This window comes from Copadichromis virginalis, linkage group LG1 (assembly GCF_057382275.1).
Source record: "Copadichromis virginalis isolate Kocher_CV1m ecotype Utaka linkage group LG1, C_Virginalis_male_GT1.1, whole genome shotgun sequence".
NCBI classification, from domain to species: Eukaryota; Metazoa; Chordata; class Actinopteri; order Cichliformes; family Cichlidae; genus Copadichromis; species Copadichromis virginalis.
Window position 1 is genome coordinate 25388253 of NC_140618.1, and position 18113 is coordinate 25406365.

The window sequence follows — 18113 nt, forward strand, 5'->3', positions numbered from 1 at the left end:
TTAAATGTTACACGTGAAATTATAAAGTGAGGTAAGTGGCAATGTGAAACCTAATATACAGCTTTTTTTTAAAAAAATCTACTACATATTATAATCTACAAAATTATAATCTATCATAATCTAGTGAAATAATATAATAATAAGTAAAAAAACATTTATAGTAGTTTAGCAGTGCCATCTTTTCTTGGATGCTTAGCAACGGCGAGACATTTGCGCCATTTTTTTCTCGTCTTTTTTGGCGTGACGTTTGTGTGTGTGTGTGCGCGCGGTGGGGGGGGGGGTATTAATGATAATTTGGACTTTAAGAATAATTAAAAGTATTATAACTATTCCTGATACTAGAGCAGTCTGTTCAGCACAGAGTTTTGTGGTTATTTACCTACACAGTGTGTCCCGGGCCTCCTTTAGTAAACCTATTTTCTGCATGAGTTCAGCCTGAGCCGAGCCGCACGCGCACGCTCGGGGGAAAAAATAACGGCACAGAGCGCGTGAGCGTGCGTGCAGCGTTCCCTAGCTGCCTCCCCTCTCCTCACGCTCCACACACACACACACACACACACACACACACACACACACACACATAACCCCTCCGTGTCCCGCTCTGCTGGCAGCTGCCTGTGCTCCCCCCATCTCACCCGACGAAAAACACTTTCGGGAAGAATAAAGTTTTTTCCCTAACGGACCTGCCGCTCAGCCAGTCTCTACTCGCATCCAAACCGTGGCCTAGCAGGAGGAACGGCTCGACTATGTGGAGAAAGAAGAGGGCTCTTGGGGAACCCCTGGCTTGTCTCGTGTTACTGGTGACGCTGGTCGATGCTTATCGGTGTAAGTACGCTTGAGGTTTTGCGGTTTTACGTGTTGAGCTGGATTGTAGTGTTTAGTCAGAATGTCCCAGTTTGAAGAGAGCAGTTCACAGACTGGGTGAGACCAGCTGGGAACCGTTTCAGGACTTCAATATTTTTGTAATCACTTTTAGCATATGTGAGGGTCACATGGCTCCGTTGTTCACCATGAAACAATGCTTGGAAAACAACGTGAAGTGCTTGTTACAGCAACTAGGGGTCATTTCTGAGAAATGGCGGTTTCGCAATAACACTCCCTACCTCTTTTCGGGCCAATTCATCTAAATGAAATTAAGCTGCCCTCTTCATCCATTTAGGCAGAAGCCTCGGGAGAGCTGTCATGACAGAGGAGGCTTTAATTCCTACGGGCATCAGTCATTTCTTTTTATTGTAATGTTGTTACAGGTGTTTATATTAACCAGCAATAGGTTTGTTGGACTCAAAACAGAGCTCACAGTTAAAAGATGTGCTACATGCATGCGCTGTACACATAAGTGTTTGTGTCTCCCATAGTCTTGAGCCAGAGCACAGCCTCGCAGTTCCTGAGCAGGCACAGGAGGGCCAACTCAATGTTTGAGGAGAGCAAGAAGGGCAACCTGGAAAGGGAGTGCATCGAGGAGCTGTGCAACAAGGAGGAGGCCAGGGAGATCTTTGAGAACCAACCGGAGACGGTGAGAGCTGACAGGGAAAGCCAGGTCAAACTGAAGTGACTAGATGGCAGTGAAGAAGAAGATGAAATAAGCAGCAAAAATTATAACAGTGGATTGGATTTTTGGCTGTTATCCAGCATGTGTTACTAATGACATTATGAAGGCACAGAGCTTTAATGAACGTGATTAGTAACACAGTAACGAGGGTGTGTAATCGGTGGTTAGGGAGCTCCAAGTCGTTTAAGATAAGAGATAAGATAAACCTTTATTAGTCCCACACGTGAGAATTTTTTTGGTCACGACAGAAAGTACAAGTTTAAGAGCAGTAAAAGTTAAGAAAAACTCAATAGAATAGGAGAAGATTAAATAGAATAACATACTATACAGCAAGAACGAGATACTATATACAATAGAATAAAGTACCAACAAAATAGAATAAAATACTGTACAAAATAGAAAGAAAAAGCTCAGTTATAGTAGGGAAAAAAAGATCTGTACTGCAAGTATTTACTGCTTCTTCATCTTCAGCTCCTTTTAGGGGGCACCACAGAGGATCATGTACCTCTATCTCACCCTATCCCTAGCATCCTCCCCTGTCACATCAACCCTCCTTCACTGCATCCATAAATCCTCTCTGTGTTTTTAATCCTGTCCTGCAGCTCCCTAGTCATTATTTTTTTTTGCCAAAATATCCACCATACCTTCTCTGCAGATGTCCAAACCATCTCAGCCTTATCTCTTGCTCTGATTTTGTCTCTAAATGTCTCCGTCTCATCTGTTTGGGCTCTTGCTGTAAAATAGTAAAAGCTAAAGATGCAGCTGCATTTTCTCCTTTCTGTCCTTATCAGTAAATACCAAACTATCAACAGCCTTTCTTTTTCCTTTTTTCTTTTTTGCAGGAATACTTTTACCCTAAATATGTTGGTAAGTCTGCTAAATGAATCACATTTCTTAATATTTTTGTCTATTTTGAACTGTTTGTCTCAAATAAACGCTCATTTTTTTCTGCAGCGTGTCTGGGTTCACACCGTGTCGGCATAAATAGCCAGCACTCAGATGCCGGCATCCCCTCTAACCTACGTGCCTGTGTGAAAGGTGAGCTTAAACCTCAAACTAAGCTTTTTATATGCCTGTTACACTTCTCTGTAGCTGTCAAATGCTGTGTTTCCAAAACCAGAGATCAGTAATCAGTGCACGCCGTTTCCATGCTACAAGGAGGGTTCAGAGCGCTGCGAGGACGGCATGGCTGCCTTCACATGTGTGTGCAAGCAGGGCTGGAAGGGGCTGCGCTGTGAGGAAGGTGAGTTCTCATTTAGTCTTTTGGCATTTTAAACATTTTTCATCATTTTTTACCAAAATACATCCAGCAATCATTCATTCCTAATCTATGGAACCTGCTGCTGTTATTTTTGTGCGGCGTATCGATTGGGCAGACGTCGATGAGTGTTCAGATCCTGAACTTCATGCCGGATGTAATCAAATATGTCAGAATATCCCAGGTAGCTTCCATTGCATGTGTGAAGAAGGCTACATACTCACCGACAACATCAACTGCATGGGTAAGACTCTACTGGATGGTCATTTTAATAATAATTAGGCTTAACTGATTTTCCTTATATACACTTGTTTGTGTCACGTGTGTGCCAGCTCTGTTTTTTACGGTCCCTCTGTTGGAGACACGTCACCAGCAGAGTTTTACATGGCAGCTGAGCATACAGGATATAATTCTAATTACTTTCTTTTTTATTTATTCATATGGATGCATTGCAAAACAAATTTTAAAAAAAGATCAGCTCCTCCAGCTGTTACCCTCTGGGGCCACACCACTTGTTTTTTGCAAAGCTGACCTGAGGTGACTCCTTATGTAAGAGGAAGGGGAAAGCTTTTAACATCTGAAAAGATGGTTCATCCTGATTGTTGTAAACACACCAGCAGGCTCGTAGCTCAGAGCTGTAAAAACATGCTTAAACTGTCCGTGCTTATCGTTGCCTGATTTCTCTGCATCTTGTTTTGGTGTGTGTGGGCAATCTAGTCACTGTTAGTCTTTCAGGCTGACCACTGCATGTTGAGTTCAAAGTCTTCACAAACATGTACTGAGTCAGACTGATAAATTTGCCCTCTTTATTTATTTATTTTTTGATGGACTGTTAGATAACACAGCCTGTCAGTAGAAATCAGTTATTATAACCTATTATTTAGGGATTCAAGATATTTTATTAAAATCAATCTGCCAGTTACGATAACTAGAAATTATTTACTTATATGCATTAAATTTTTGATAATTTTTGGATTCCATTTTTCCGGAGATGCCAAAAGAATCTTTGAGCTCCCCAGAGAGAAATCTTATCACCACTGTGATAAGATTTCCCATACTTGAGCACAGTCTACGTTTTTGTTTAGAAAATGTTTATATTCCTGTAAAATAGTGTCACAGGGGTCACTGTCTACCCTTTCTGAGAAACCATGATGAGATTTTCAGACTGTCTTTAATTTGCATTAATACTCAATAGTCGTTGTAGCAAATATAGAATAAATAAGTATGTAATGGAAGTGTGCATGTGGAAGTGTATTGTTAACCTCCCAAAGTAACCAGTATGTCTGTGAAAGCAGCTTTTGTGCGCATACAGCTATGTGAAAATGGAAGTTTTCAAAGGACTCTGTGCAGTTTTATGAAAACTCTGTAAAAGCAGACGTTTGGCACAATGTGACCAAATTCAACCCAAGTTCAGACCGTGCAACGCTCAGAGAAACTGACCCCACTGCTGGAACAGCTACATCAAGGCGAGGTTGCAGACTCCGATGGCATCAATCCCAGGATCCTGATGCACTGTGCTGTCTGGCTGTCTGGCATCCTGCAGCATCTCTTCACCTCTTCAAAAGGTTCTAGTGCCGTGGAAGAAAGACGCCATGTGTAGTACTAGTACCAATGAAAGCTGCTCCATCAGGGCTTAACAACATCAGACCATGTACCTTGATGTCACATGTTATGAAAATGCTGGAGAACTGGTTCTGGCCCGGCTTAGCTCTCAAGTGAAATATGCGTTTGAGCCTTTTCAGTTTGTTTACCAGCCTCATATGGAGGATGTTGTTATTTACCTGCTGTAGCATGCTCACTTCCACTGGCATTGGGAGAATCATGTTGTTTGATATTTCCAGTTTCTTTAATACCATTTAACCATCTCTCCTGAGTCAGACACTTTTTAGGATGAGTGTCACATCATCTACTGTCTGTCACATGAGGGAGGCATGATCCAAAGTGCATTATTCAACAGAACCCCCCCCCCCCCCTCCTAAAAATCAGAGTCTTATTTAATGCTGGAAACCTGACAGAGAAAAACAGCTAACTAACTAACTGGATTGAGACTTAGACAAAATATACACACTGAGGATAATGAGGAAACGTGGCACAGATGACGCTGATCAGGGATAATGAGAAAAGAGAAGCAAAATTTAGCATATTCTCTCATCCCATGTACATTATCAAAATAAAACAGAAAATAACTAATGCTGAAACCAGGACTAAGATATATACATTTGACACAAAGACAGAAGATAGGAAACAGAGACACGACTGGAAAGACAGAATAGGAAAACTAAAAGGTGATTAATAAACTTATCAACTAATGTAAAAACTGAAATACAAAATAATCGAAATACAAAACCAGAAAACAGCAACTAGCCCAGAACCTGTGTCAAAGACCCAGGGACCTTGACACTGTCTCCTGGATTGCTGACTATCTCTCAGAGAGTGTTCAGTTTGCATTGGCAGAGAGCACTCTGTTTCAGGATCAAAAAAAATATTCACAAGGCTGGAGTGATCATTGGCCAGAATTTACTGTATACTATTTTTATTCTTTATGCTATCTATCTATCATGTTTGGAGAAAACCAAACACAGCATATCAGCACAAACACCTCACACCATCTGTCAAGCACGGTTGTGGAGGGGAGATGATTTGGGCACCTGGCAGACGTTAAGTCTGCTCTGAACTCCTCTGTGTACCAAAGTAATCTGGAGTTAAATGTGGGACTGTTTGGTCCAAATTGGGTCATGCAACAGGGAAATGATCCCAAGCAGAGCAGCAAATCAACAACAGCATGTTTTTTTTTTTTAAAAAGACTCAAGGTGCTGCCATGGCCCAGTCAAAGTGCAGACTTCAACCTAACTAAATGCTGCTGCGGGACCTTAAGAGAAAAGCTCACAAACCTGAATGAACTGAGGCAATGATGTAAAGAAGAGATGGTCCAAATTCCTTCACAGCAATGTGAGAAACTGATAAACACAGAAAACAATTACTACAAGTTATTTCTACTAAACGACTGCACAGAGACCTACGAAATCCTTCTTTTTCACCTGTCTGTATCTCTGCTTGCACTACAGTAAGGCAATTCATTAAAGTGTGTTTTTCATTTGAAACATTAAAAGAAATCAGATTGTCTTTTATGTGTATTAATTGTACTTCATCCGAGTAGCAAAAATGACACTTTACTTCCTTATTCTGAAGTTCAGATTCCAACCACTCTGTTTGCTCATCGTCACTTTTCCCATCACACCTTCCAGATGTCAATGAATGCCTGCTATACCGCAGCATCTGTGGAAGGCAAGCTGAATGTGTCAACATACCAGGCACTTACGACTGCAGATGTCCTGTGGGATATAAATATAACTTCACCTCCAGGACATGTGATGGTAAGCTTTCAAATTTATCACCCAGACGCAGAATCAAGGGTCACTGCTAATAAAGTCTTCCCAACCTGTCATTGCAGACATGAACGAGTGTGAGATGAACGTGTGCAAGGGGGTTTGTATAAACACTCAGGGCAGCTATTTGTGCTACTGCGATGGTCGCCAGGGTTTGCATCTGGCACAGGATAGGCAGAACTGCAAGAGGATCCCCGTGTGTCTCAACCTGCTTGAGGAAAAACACCCTGAGATGCTTTACTTGGGAGAGCAGTTCGCAGGCCTTCCTGTCATCTACCTGCGCTTCCGCCTGCCGGAGAACACAAAGTAGGTGTTTGTCACACACACAGAAACACACACACGTATTAATGTAGAGGACCAAGAGTCACAATACATGTAGTGCAAAGATGTTACTTTTTTATGCTAAAGGTTTTCACTGTTGTCTCAGCCCTGAATCAACAGGGTCTCATAGCCAGTGATGGAAATAACGGCGTTACAAGTAACAGCGTTACTTTTTTTTAGTAACGAGTAATCTAACTACTTACTATTTCTGTCGTTACAACGCCGTTAGCGTTACTAACAAGAAAATGCGGTTACTATTTTTCAACAAACAGACGGTTGAAGCTGTGTTCAGCTTACTGCATCTTATATCAGTTGCACGGAAGTAGCTGCCTACATAAGTAATCTGGACGCTACAGCTTTAAGCAGCTGCGCACGCTCCCGCGCGGGGCAATCACTTTCTAGCAGTGATTGCCGCAACACCTGGAGCTAGGGGGCAAAACAATCGCATGAGTGCTGGTGTTTGACTGAGGAAGAATAAAGTAGTCGTGGTTAGATGACACTTAAGATGACAAACCAACAAGGTGATATATACCAGTTTTTAAATTGTGCGTAAAACCAGAGTCATGATAAGCAATATATACGCTGTGTTTTTTCCTAAATAGTTTCGTCACGTTTACTGTCTAAGGACAGTGCTAGCAAGCACTCTCTGCTTATGACCAAAAAAACAAACAAAACAAAAAACACCCCTTTTGTGTTGGTGGAAAAATGCACCATGTCGACCAATCAAATATGATATGGCAACATGACATTTGGTTGTTTAGGAAGGGGGGAAGTTTTAGGAGTGACGGCGAGAGAGAGAGAGAGAGAGGGAGAGAGAAAGACAGCAGCGAGAGAGCGAGTTTTGAGATGTGAGAGATTTAGCGTGACGTTTAGCGTGTTTGGGGTGTGTAGTTCATGTGTTGTCTTGTGTAGTTAGTGTGTAGTGTTGTGGATAGTTTTGTGTTGTGTGTCAGAACAATGAGGCGACTGCTGTCTCCAGGTAGAAAACAGGAGGAGTGGTACACCTCCTGCTGTCAGACCTGCAGGTATCAGGCTGTGATGTTCTCCTTTATAGTGGGCAGAAATGTTTGGAGTGGCACAAATAATTTGTGTGGCATCTTATTGAATGCAGAACACCTGATTGTTATTTAAATAGTTTGAAATGGTTATTAAAAAAGGGGGTAAAAGGTAAATGGTGCATATGATTTTAAAATTGACAAAAATTTAATTTGCATTTAAAGTTATGAAATAAGATTAAACATGTTTGTGGTTGTTACAGTAAAAAATATAACTCCTTGTACTCGGATTTTATGTTTTTTGTCTGATTTTAGATCAGTTGTGTTAATACAGTATGTCAAAATGAAAACATAACTGTAAATTCAGCCATGTGAGGTTGTGCTGAAAAGGATGATACCAAACAAGGCAAGTAAATAGTTTTCAAAGGTGAAATGTAGAGGTAAAATCAAAAGTGTTTAAAAATGGCCAGTTATACCCTGGACCCCAGAGGGATAAACATTTTTTTTAAAAGTAACGCAATAGTTACTTTTCAAGTAATGAATTACTTTTAGAATCTTGTAACTCAGTTACGAACTCAGTGCGATCGCACAAACTGTGTATAAAGAGCGGTAGTACTGATTGGTGAGTGACGTTTAATTGCAGAGACAGCTTTGGTGCAGCGATTCAGAAGATTATTGACAAAACAGTCAAGTACATGGACAAAAGCCTCTCTCTTGTTTCAAGGTTTTTGACCCTTCCACTCTTCCCTACCCCAGAGAAGAGCTGGCAAATTATGGGGCTGAAGAGGTGTATTATCTTGTCACACATTTTGCCTTTTTGCTAGATGAGGAAGAGAAAGAGAAAATTCTACAAGAATGGATGGATCTAAAAATGTGGCTTGCAGAACACCGGGGTAGCAAGGTAGATTGCTTGTGCAGAGATCTCCTCTCTTTCAGATTCAGAATCTGACACAGACACAGTTCTTACAAGTTCACAGAAAGTTCTGTTCAATTAGAACAAAATATTTTAGTTGATTATTGTAATTATTATACAGTAGTTGTAATTTGTTTTAACAATTTTTTTGATTGATGTTTTGTTTCCTTTACAATATTATACATTAAAAATAATCTCTTTTTTTTTATTCGGGCTACTTAAATTTATTTTGGGCTACCAAAAACTGAAGAGTTCCTGCCCGAAGGGCTACCAGGCATTGTGAAATTTTGCGAGCCCTGCACACCATCTGAAAATCAAGTTACAGGGTTGCTACTTTGTTGAGATCCATTGTGCACTGCAGATGCACAAGGTTTGCGGTCCTACCTGGACTTTAGTGGAGGGATCTAAAAGTGGTTAAAACAATAAGAAGACAACTTGGAAAAGAACATTTGTGAAATTTAGGTGGTATGTTTTTTTTGTGGGGAGGGGGTCATGGTACATGGCCATAATTCAAAGAGACAGGTAATTCTGGAAATTGTGCACAATGCTGCCCTTACTTTTTTTTGCAGTGGTAACAAGTAATAAGGCACAGCTAGGGTCTTACATGTTATTCATCACTACCTGCAGGTTAATGAGAAGGGCCGTATTCTAGTTACTGTGTAAATTTACCTGTCTTCCTCCTGGTAGGTTTGCAGCCGAGTTTGACTTGCGTACTTTTGACCCAGAGGGAGTTGTTCTGTATGCTGAGTCTTCTGAAGGCTCGTGGTTCATGGTGGGACTCAGGGGCGGTCGCATTGAAGTCCAGTTCAAAAACCAGCACACATCTAAGGTTACCAGCGGAGGAAAAGCAATCAATGATGGACAATGGCATGTGGTGAGAAAGTCTGTCACTTTGTTATCATATAGTGAACATAAATCCTTAAGACTAAATTGACAAACTAAAATGATGAGAAGTCTATTACGCTGTGGTAACATGTAGTGTGCAAAGTACATGATAACAGTGACGTGCTGTATTACGATTTAGTGTTACGTGTGACACACAGATCTCTGTGGATGAGCTGGAGAGCAGCATCAGTGTGAAGATCAGCAGGGAAGCTGTGATGAGCATTAACAGCCCCGAGAGTCTCTTCACATCAGTCAATGGCAAGCTGGAGACCAAAGTTTACATCGCTGGCCTGCCTAACCGCACCGACAATGTCATCAAGCCTGTAAGCTGTTCATTCCAAGGCATTCACACATAACTAACCTTCCCAGGAGACAAGATACAGCAGGGAGGGGATTTTAGTGTTAACTAAACCTGTGTGAATTTAAATTTGTTGGCTGAGACATTGTGTTAAAGAGCAGAAGTTCACGCTACTGCACTGTTTGTTTATCAGATCAACCCCAGGCTGGATGGCTGCATCCGGGGTTGGAACTTGATGAATCAGGGGGCGTCTGGGGTAAAGGAGGTCATCCAGCAGAAGACAAGTAAACACTGTTTCGTGCATGTAGAACGAGGATCTTTCTTCACCGGGGAGGGACTAGCACACTTCAACATAGACTACAGTGAGTAAGTTATGTTACACTTTATTAATCCCTCAGGGAACATTTGGCGTCTGCATTTGGTCTACACCAACAGCTTAAAGGCATTACAGCAGCAGCTCTTAAATTTAGTTTTTGTGCAGTTCCCTGGTTTAAAGTCTTTAAGAGGGGAATTAATGCAGTGGGTTGAGAACTCTGAATTAACACAGGAACATAGTGAGTGTAAAATACCACACAGCTAGTCCTGTTAGGTTTGTGCAAAGACCTGCTGATACAGCTGATATAGATCTAAACTTATCATATGATGCATTAAAGGAAGACCTGTGATCTTTTATGAGCCGTGAGAGACATTTTGCTGGCATGTTTTGGGTCCACTTTTCTCATCAAAGGCAAGGATGACCTCAATTCACTATAAAGTTTTTAATTCAATTCAATTTTATTTATATAGCGCCAAATCACAACAAAAGTGGCCTCAAGGCGCTTCATAGGTTTTATGAAGTTTCATAGGTTTTATGTTTTAGCCCTTACTATCATCTTACGATAAGATCTTTTTCATGTGATTGGAGTGGTCTGTTAAAATCAACCCTCTGGAGAAGTCTAAAGATAACAGTCCACTGGGGGGCTCCCTTGACAACTGCATACTGTTATCTTCTGCTAAAAGCGGATTCAAAGGGATGTGATCAGTTTGAGGAATCTGATGGAAAAGGGAAAACATCAGTTAGAGGCTGGTGAAGGGTAAACATTGTGTACTGTTAATGAGAGCTTACTCATCACACTTTTTACTGAAGAAGCGGGCGATGTACAGCAGGTAGGCAGCTGGGAATTTAGGAGAGGCAGATGAGACGAGGAGGAAAGGGGTAGGCAGCTGGTAAGCAATAATCCGGGTAAGTAATCCTGCAGACAGGTTGAACATTGACGTGTTGGTCCGGAGAGAGGAATGCTGGCTGGCACTGTTCTCCTGGTGCATAAACAGTTATGCAGTCTTGAGAGACGAGACTCTGCAGTGATGAAGATCACTAATAATGTCAAAATATTAATCAGAACATTGTCGTAATGGGCTTTTTACCAAAGAGGCTGAAACAATGATCAGGCAGGAAACAGTTGCCATGCTACTCCTTAGATACACCAGCTTGATAAAGTAAACTGTCCCCAGGTGCACATGGAAACCCCGAGCACCAAAGCCACCCTTATCCATCCAACTGTTCCTAAAGAAATAGACAAAAAATAAAAAACAGGCTTTTGGACTAACAGACTTTTTCCAGATACCTTTAGAAGTTTTTTCATTTGCATCTATCAGCAGCAGGAATTCTAAAGAGACATACTGTACATCCCAGTGATACCCACAACAGTAACATAAAGTATGCTGTGTGTCTGTTGTGTGTCTCAGAGAGCACCAATGTTGGAGAGGTAAAGTGCACCTGAGGTTACTCTTTCTGTTCTCGAAATAACGTAGCATTACAAGGAACTATTTTTTCGATGTCGTTGCTTGCTCTGGTGTACTGCACCTCCCAGACCTCCCATATCCAAGAGCTTGACTAGCAAACCTTTTTTGCTGCGTTACCAGCATATGCCAGTGTGTGGCCACCCTGGATAGGTCACCTGTTCATTGCATTATCATGTTACGTCCCCAGCCTACAGGTAACCTGGACATAACATGAGACACAGTTCATGAATCCTGATGCATGGCCCTGAATCATAACAATTATTGTTATTATTATCTTGATGTTGTTTGGTTGACTTCTGCCTGGTTACTTTAGGTTTACCCTACACAACACGACACACCTGCTGACACACTGATTAGCATGCCTCGTTAAGTTAATTATGGTCTTTGCTTAATTTCGCTAACAATTCGGTAAATCCTGAGAGGAGAGACAAATCCCTTTAAGGTTGGTCCTTCCCAACATCTGGTGTGAATATCTGCCAAATCAAACATGTGGAGTTACTTCTTGTGAAGAAAGGAGCGACTGAAAGTAGATCCTTCTTAATTTTTTCTTCAAGTTGTGTCTCTACCATTTTTCGTGATTAATCTTGAGCTGGATCATGACAATACAGAACTATAAAAAAGCTTATTTGATACAGAAACTCCCATTGCTACATATAGAAGGAACAAGGGGCTCCGGAACTGAATGATCTGCTTGTGAAAATCATGTGACGGCCATATACATTGGCCAGATCTTAGACTTTTACCCAGCACGTCATTAGAAAGCCATACTAACACTGGATAAGGCCTTCTTCTCAAAACAGCTTCATTTGATGGTGTTATAGATCCCACAAGCTGTTCCACTAATTTGAGACACTGCTCCATGTTGATTTCATCACACATCATTTTTGCAGATTGTTCAGCTGCACGTTAATGCTGCCAATCTTCTGTTCTGCCATATCCCAGAGGTTTCCTGGTTAGATCAGGTGACTGCAGAGGTCACTGCAGTACACTGAATTCACAGTCATGTTCATTAAATAATAATAATAATAATAATAATAATAATAATAATAATAAATTTTATTTATGAGCGCCTTTCAAGTCACCCAAGGACACTTTACAATAGAATAAAACACTTAGTAAAACAATGGGAGAATAAGAACAATAAAATACAAGCACAAGATAAAATGAACAAACAGTGGATTCACAGTGAATATGCAGATTTGAACAGATGAGTTTTGAGTTGGGATTTAAACTGGGGGAGAGAACCAATATTTCTTATTTCAGGGGGCAGAGAGTTCCACAGCCTGGGAGCAGAGCAGCTGAAAGCTCTGCTTCCCATGGTGGTGAGGCGGAAGGAAGGTACAGTAAGCTGGATAGAAGAAGAAGAACGAAGTGAACGGGCAGAACAAGTGGTGGTTAACAGGTCAGAAAGGTGAGAAGGAGCTAGGTTATGAATGGCCTTGAAGGTGAGCAGAAGAAGTTTGAAAATTATCCGGAATTTCACAGGGAGCCAGTGAAGTTCCTGAAGAACAGGGGTGATGTGCTGGTAGGAGGGGGTTCTGGTGATAATGCGAGCAGCAGAGTTCTGAACCAGTTGAAGCTTATGGAGGGATTTTTGGGGGAGACCATGCAGAAGAGAATTGCAATAGTCAATAACAAGACTGTACAAGAATGGACGTAGACTGGGTGGAAAGAGAAGGAAGGAATCTGTTAATGTTACGTAGATGGAAGTAGGCAGAACGGGTGAGATTATTGATGTGAGATTTATAGGAAAGTGAACTGTCTAGGATGACACCAAGGCTCTTAACCTGAGGAGAAGGGAAAACTGTGGAGCTATCGATGGTGAGTGAGAAATGGTTTGCCTTCAAAAGGTTGGATTTGGTGCCAATAAGGAGGATCTCAGTTTTATCCTCATTGAGCTTTAGAAAATTAGAGGTAAACCAGGATTTTAACTCGGATAGACATTCTGTAAGGGAAGAAGGTGGGAGGGAGGAATCAGGTTTGCAAGAGAGATATAACTGGGTGTCATCAGCAAAACAGTGAAACTGAAGATCAAATTTGCGGAAGATGGTACCTAGAGGGAGGATGTATATTATAAAGAGAAGAGGGCCTAAAACTGAGCCTTGGGGTACACTAGAGGTGACGGGGAATAGACGAGAGCAGAATGATCTTAGTTGAATAAACTGGGAGCGGTCGAGGAGATATGATTGAAACCAGACGAGGGGTGTGTCAGAGATGCCGAGAGAGGAAAGTCTGCTTAGAAGGACAGAGTGAGAAATGGTGTCAAAGGCTGAGCTCAGATCTAAAAGGACGAGAATGGTGAGAAGACCAGAGTCAGCTCCGATTAGAAGATCGTTAGTGACTTTAAGTAGAGCAGTTTCGGTACTGTGACATGAGCGAAAACCAGATTGAAATCTCTCGTAGATGTTATTATTAACCAGGTGTAAATGAAGTTGAGCTGCAACCACTTTTTCGAGTATCTTAGAAATGAAGGGTAGATTGGAAATCGGACGGAGGTTGTTAAAGTTGTTAGGATCTAAAGAAGGTTTTTTCAGTATAGGAGTGACTAGAGCAGTCTTCAATAAGGAGGGAACGATACCGGTGGTGAGAGAAGAGTGAATGATGGCAGAAATGAGTGGGAGTAAAGAAGAGAGGCAGGATTTCACAAGCCCCGTGGGCATGGGGTCAAGATGACATGTGGCAGGCTTTGATTTACATATTAACTCGGAAATATCAGATAAATCAGGAAGATGAAAAGTGGAAAACGGCTCAAAAAGGAGAAGAGGTTCTGGAGAGGGCGTAGACACAACATTTGATCTGAGTTGCTGGTGGATGTTATTGATTTTCGTAGTCCAGAACAGCATCAAGGAGTTGCATGTTTCAGAGGAATAGAAGTGCAGTGGTAAAGCGTTGGGGGGTTGAATTAGCTTGTTGAAAACTGAAAACAGAGTCCTTGCATTACCCTCATAAGAACTGATAATACCAGAGTAGAAGCTTTGTTTGGCATGGTAATGGAGTCTTTATACTGAAGTACGTGGTATTTATAGATTTCTGAATCAACAGTTAAACCAGATTTCTTATATTTACGCTCTAGCTGCCGAGCTTTGGCCTTCAGAGCTCGGAGGTCAGAGGTAAACCAGGGAGCAGAGCGAGCGAGCGAAGGAAACAGAGTGGGTTTTTACAGGAGCCAGAGAATCAAGGACAGTGCGTAGACAATTATTATAATATAACAACAAATCATCAGGAGTAGAATAGAAGTCCGGAGTCTGAACATTGTCCAAACTGGTAGTGAGAATGTCCATATCAATGTTCTTGATGTTGCGGAACGAGATGAGACGGGTTGGCTTGGTAGAAGAGCAGCAGAGAGTGAGGTTAAATGAAAGGAGGAAGTGGTCAGTTATGGGGATTTCAGTAGCAGAAAGATTCGAGGGAGTAAGACCAGAACAGCAGACCAAGTCCAGGGTGTGTCCTTTAGAGTGAGTGGGAACCTCTCTGACTTTTGATCTGTGAGATGATGCTGGAAACAAATCACTGGGGACATTATAACTAACAGCCGTTGGATATTTAGATCCATGACTGAATGACTGATGGTCAAAGGCCAAAGTTGCTGCATTGCTGACATGTATAGGCTGGTCGTGTCTGTGTTCCACATTATAACAGAACCCTCTATGAGTTTACAACCATGTAATTTTGAGAATGATATAACAGACCTGTGGGAAGTTATTTTGTTAAAAGTTTGTAGAGAATCCTAAATTTATAACCTGACAAAAGGAATAAATGTTTCTTGGCATGCATGTGTGTAACCAGGTGATTCTGGAAGCTGGAAAATGGATATAAAGATGAACATTCGTCCATCCACCAGCACAGGTGTCCTCTTTGCTGTTGTCTACAACAACACAGTCCCCCTGTCAGTGGCTGTTCTACCAAAGGGAAAAGATGCTGCTGTAAGTTTGGTCACATTTTGGCTGAAAATAAGCACCTGTCTATCATCCTTAAACCAATGTGCTCTCCAGAACTTGCAGGTGTTCCTGCACGATGCCTCGGTGGCCACGTTGGACACTGTGATGCTGTGTTACCCTGATCGGCTGATGGTGCAGCTGAACGTGACTCCCACAGAAATCCTGATCTCAGCTGACTCCTCCAGTGTGACTTACATGGAGTCCAGTGCCCTGCAGAAGGAGCTGGAACTCCTCAACAGCACCATGCAAAACCCTGTCAGCACATACATTGGTGGAATACCTGGTTAGTAATTATGAAGGAATTTAAGCATAAGCATTTGATGTGTGATCAAAATGAATAAAGGGTTTTGAGATTTTCATGCAGGTTATCCTCTTGAATGTGTTGCCTTTCCTGCTGGATCTGTGAGCCTTGTGTGAACAGTGGTGCTTTGAGCTGCTAATGCTAATATCCACATGTTGCCATAGTCACAGTGACAATGGTGACGGCATGCTGAAGCTTAGCAGGAGGTGTTTATTGTTTTTCATGTTTCATGATTAGCACTAAGCAGAGCTGAGAATGAAAGGAATCAGAAAACCTTTAACTAGATGACTGCACTAGATTAAAAGCACCAAAACAAGGACCCATTCATATTGAAAGTAACATGAATCAGAATCAGAATCAGAATGGGTTTATTGCCAGATGTTGAGGTTTACAACATTAGGAATTTGCTGCGGTGCTTCAGTGCAAACAATAAGAACAACGATACTTGGTGTCATAACAACCCATCAAACAGTTACTGTGTTTCTCTCCTTCAGAAGACATCCCTTTGCCTACCACCCCTGTGACGGCCTTTTACTACGGCTGCATGGAGATCAGTATCAACAGCCAGCAGCTGGACTTCGACGAAGCTCTCAGCAAACATAACAGCATCAAGTCCCACTCGTGTCCTCCTATCACTACCGTGGTTGATGACCTGGAGGTGGCACACATGTACAGAAAGTGACCCAATTTAAAAAACCACATTGCATTAAAAAGCCCTAAAATTAGGCAGTCCCACAGGGGAAACTTCTTGGGATATTTTGGAAAGAGAATCTAGAGAGGAGGAGAAGAAGAGACGGAGGCAGAGAGTGATTTTAAGCTTTTCATCCCTACAGTGTTCTTGTTTGTACCCTGACCTATTTTGTTCTGGTATTGCTTTAGTGAGTCACAACAAAGGCTGGCTTACCAGGGAGGTAGCCGGAAGCTGGATGACATAGGTGTAGCAGTTTTTGTCTGCATTAAGTTGTTTTCCAGGAAAGTGGAAACAAAAAGGAGCTGAGCTCTGCAGCGTGCATGCCATGAGTTGAGCAACAGATGGTTATGTTTGTGTAGAAAAATAAACAAATGGTCACTGCTGACCAGGCTGTGAGACCACCTGCATCTTTGTCCCTGCTGCTGCTGAAACATGGTACTCTCTCTAAATTGTTTAAAAACAAGTAGTTGAAATTAATGTTTGTGGCAGGAGAAACCACAGAGGAGATATCTGAGCCTTCAGGTGTTCCTATCAAATTCTGTTTCATCTCCTTTGTTTAAATCACCATCTGGAGCATTTCCGAAGCCCTGCTTCAATTTACCACTGTTGTCATCAGAGGTGTACACCTGTCATAATTACAGCATTTATTGTTCTCCTGTTTATTTCCTCATCTTAAGGGTTCTCCTGGTTGTCATTTGTTTCCACTTTGTATATAAAACATGCCATCTTTAATATATAACTTACATGTAGTTGTTTGCTGTTGTGTTTGATGTTTGTTTTAATAAAACTGTATCAAAGCAACCTTATTATTGGATTCCAGCCCTGCTTTGTTTTGGTCTCTCGCCACTGCACAAAACAAGGTCAGAGACTGGGAACAGATTCAGAATTTAGTTTCATGATTCAAAATGTGTCATGATTATATCAGTGTCTTACTTGGTGAGTTTTCTCATGTTCAGCAGAAAAACCTTAAACTCATACTTCCCAGCACTGCATCTGTCCAAGTACTTGGTGACACAACAAACTCATAAATCTGCCATTTACAAAACACAGTTTGGAGGTGTTTTCACATCAAGTGATGTGCTTTTTAATTTTCTGCAAAGCCCACCGTCGTGCAGATAAGGCAAAACGGGTCAAATGTGGACTGAAATCTAAAGAAATTACTGAAAAACATGTTGCACAACTTCCAGAGTAAACGAAACAAAAGACTGTTACTTTGCAAAGGCCTGGATAAAAATAAACTTCCCTGAAAATGAAAGTAAAAGTGGGCATAAGACTATTGAAAAATACTCAGTTACAAGAAACTGTTGAACTTTGAACACTGTAAACAAGTATGCAAGCCCTGTATATTCAACAGAAGACTAAACACACATTATCCATGCAGCTGAATGGCTCCTTGTGTAGCTGTGTCATTATGTGTACCATAAATTGGTATTTAAGCACTTAATGTCATTTCACTACTTTAAATGCTGTTTAGTAGTTAAATCTATAACAAAGAACATATTTTATAAGTAAATGTTATGACCAATGCTGAGCTATAAGTTATTTTTCTACTGTAAAATCTGCAAAGCTGTTCAAATTAAGGACTATACTTGGGGGATATATGTATTTTATTTGCATTTTTGTTCCTTTATAGCTACTCCACTACTTCCTAGCTTAACTAATCAGTATTTCACACACATTATCTATAATAATACAGTTTATAATGATAATAATAATAATAATAATAATTAAAGTAACAAAAGCTTTGAAAATAAATATTACTGAGAATTAAATTGGGGCACTCTAAGACTAACACT

General features: G+C 41.2%; 1 protein-coding gene across 2 annotated transcripts; it reads left to right on the forward strand.

The window, feature by feature from the left end:
- Positions 1–684: 684 nt before the first annotated feature.
- On the forward strand, positions 685–17123 carry pros1 (protein S). Of its 2 annotated transcripts, XM_085456351.1 has the most exons (14): positions 685–825; positions 1356–1513; positions 2392–2416; positions 2504–2587; positions 2670–2792; positions 2926–3051; positions 6053–6181; positions 6259–6499; positions 9110–9296; positions 9466–9630; positions 9799–9967; positions 15174–15310; positions 15380–15608; positions 16121–17123. In XM_085456351.1, exons 1-14 carry the CDS (start codon positions 747–749, stop codon positions 16306–16308), a joined length of 2040 nt encoding a protein of 679 aa, XP_085312477.1. In that variant the 5' UTR covers positions 685–746; the 3' UTR covers positions 16309–17123. The 2 variants fall into 2 exon arrangements, with proteins under 2 accessions (XP_085312477.1, XP_085312468.1); XM_085456342.1 differs by having other exon boundaries at positions 15174–15608.
- Positions 17124–18113: the final 990 nt, after the last annotated feature.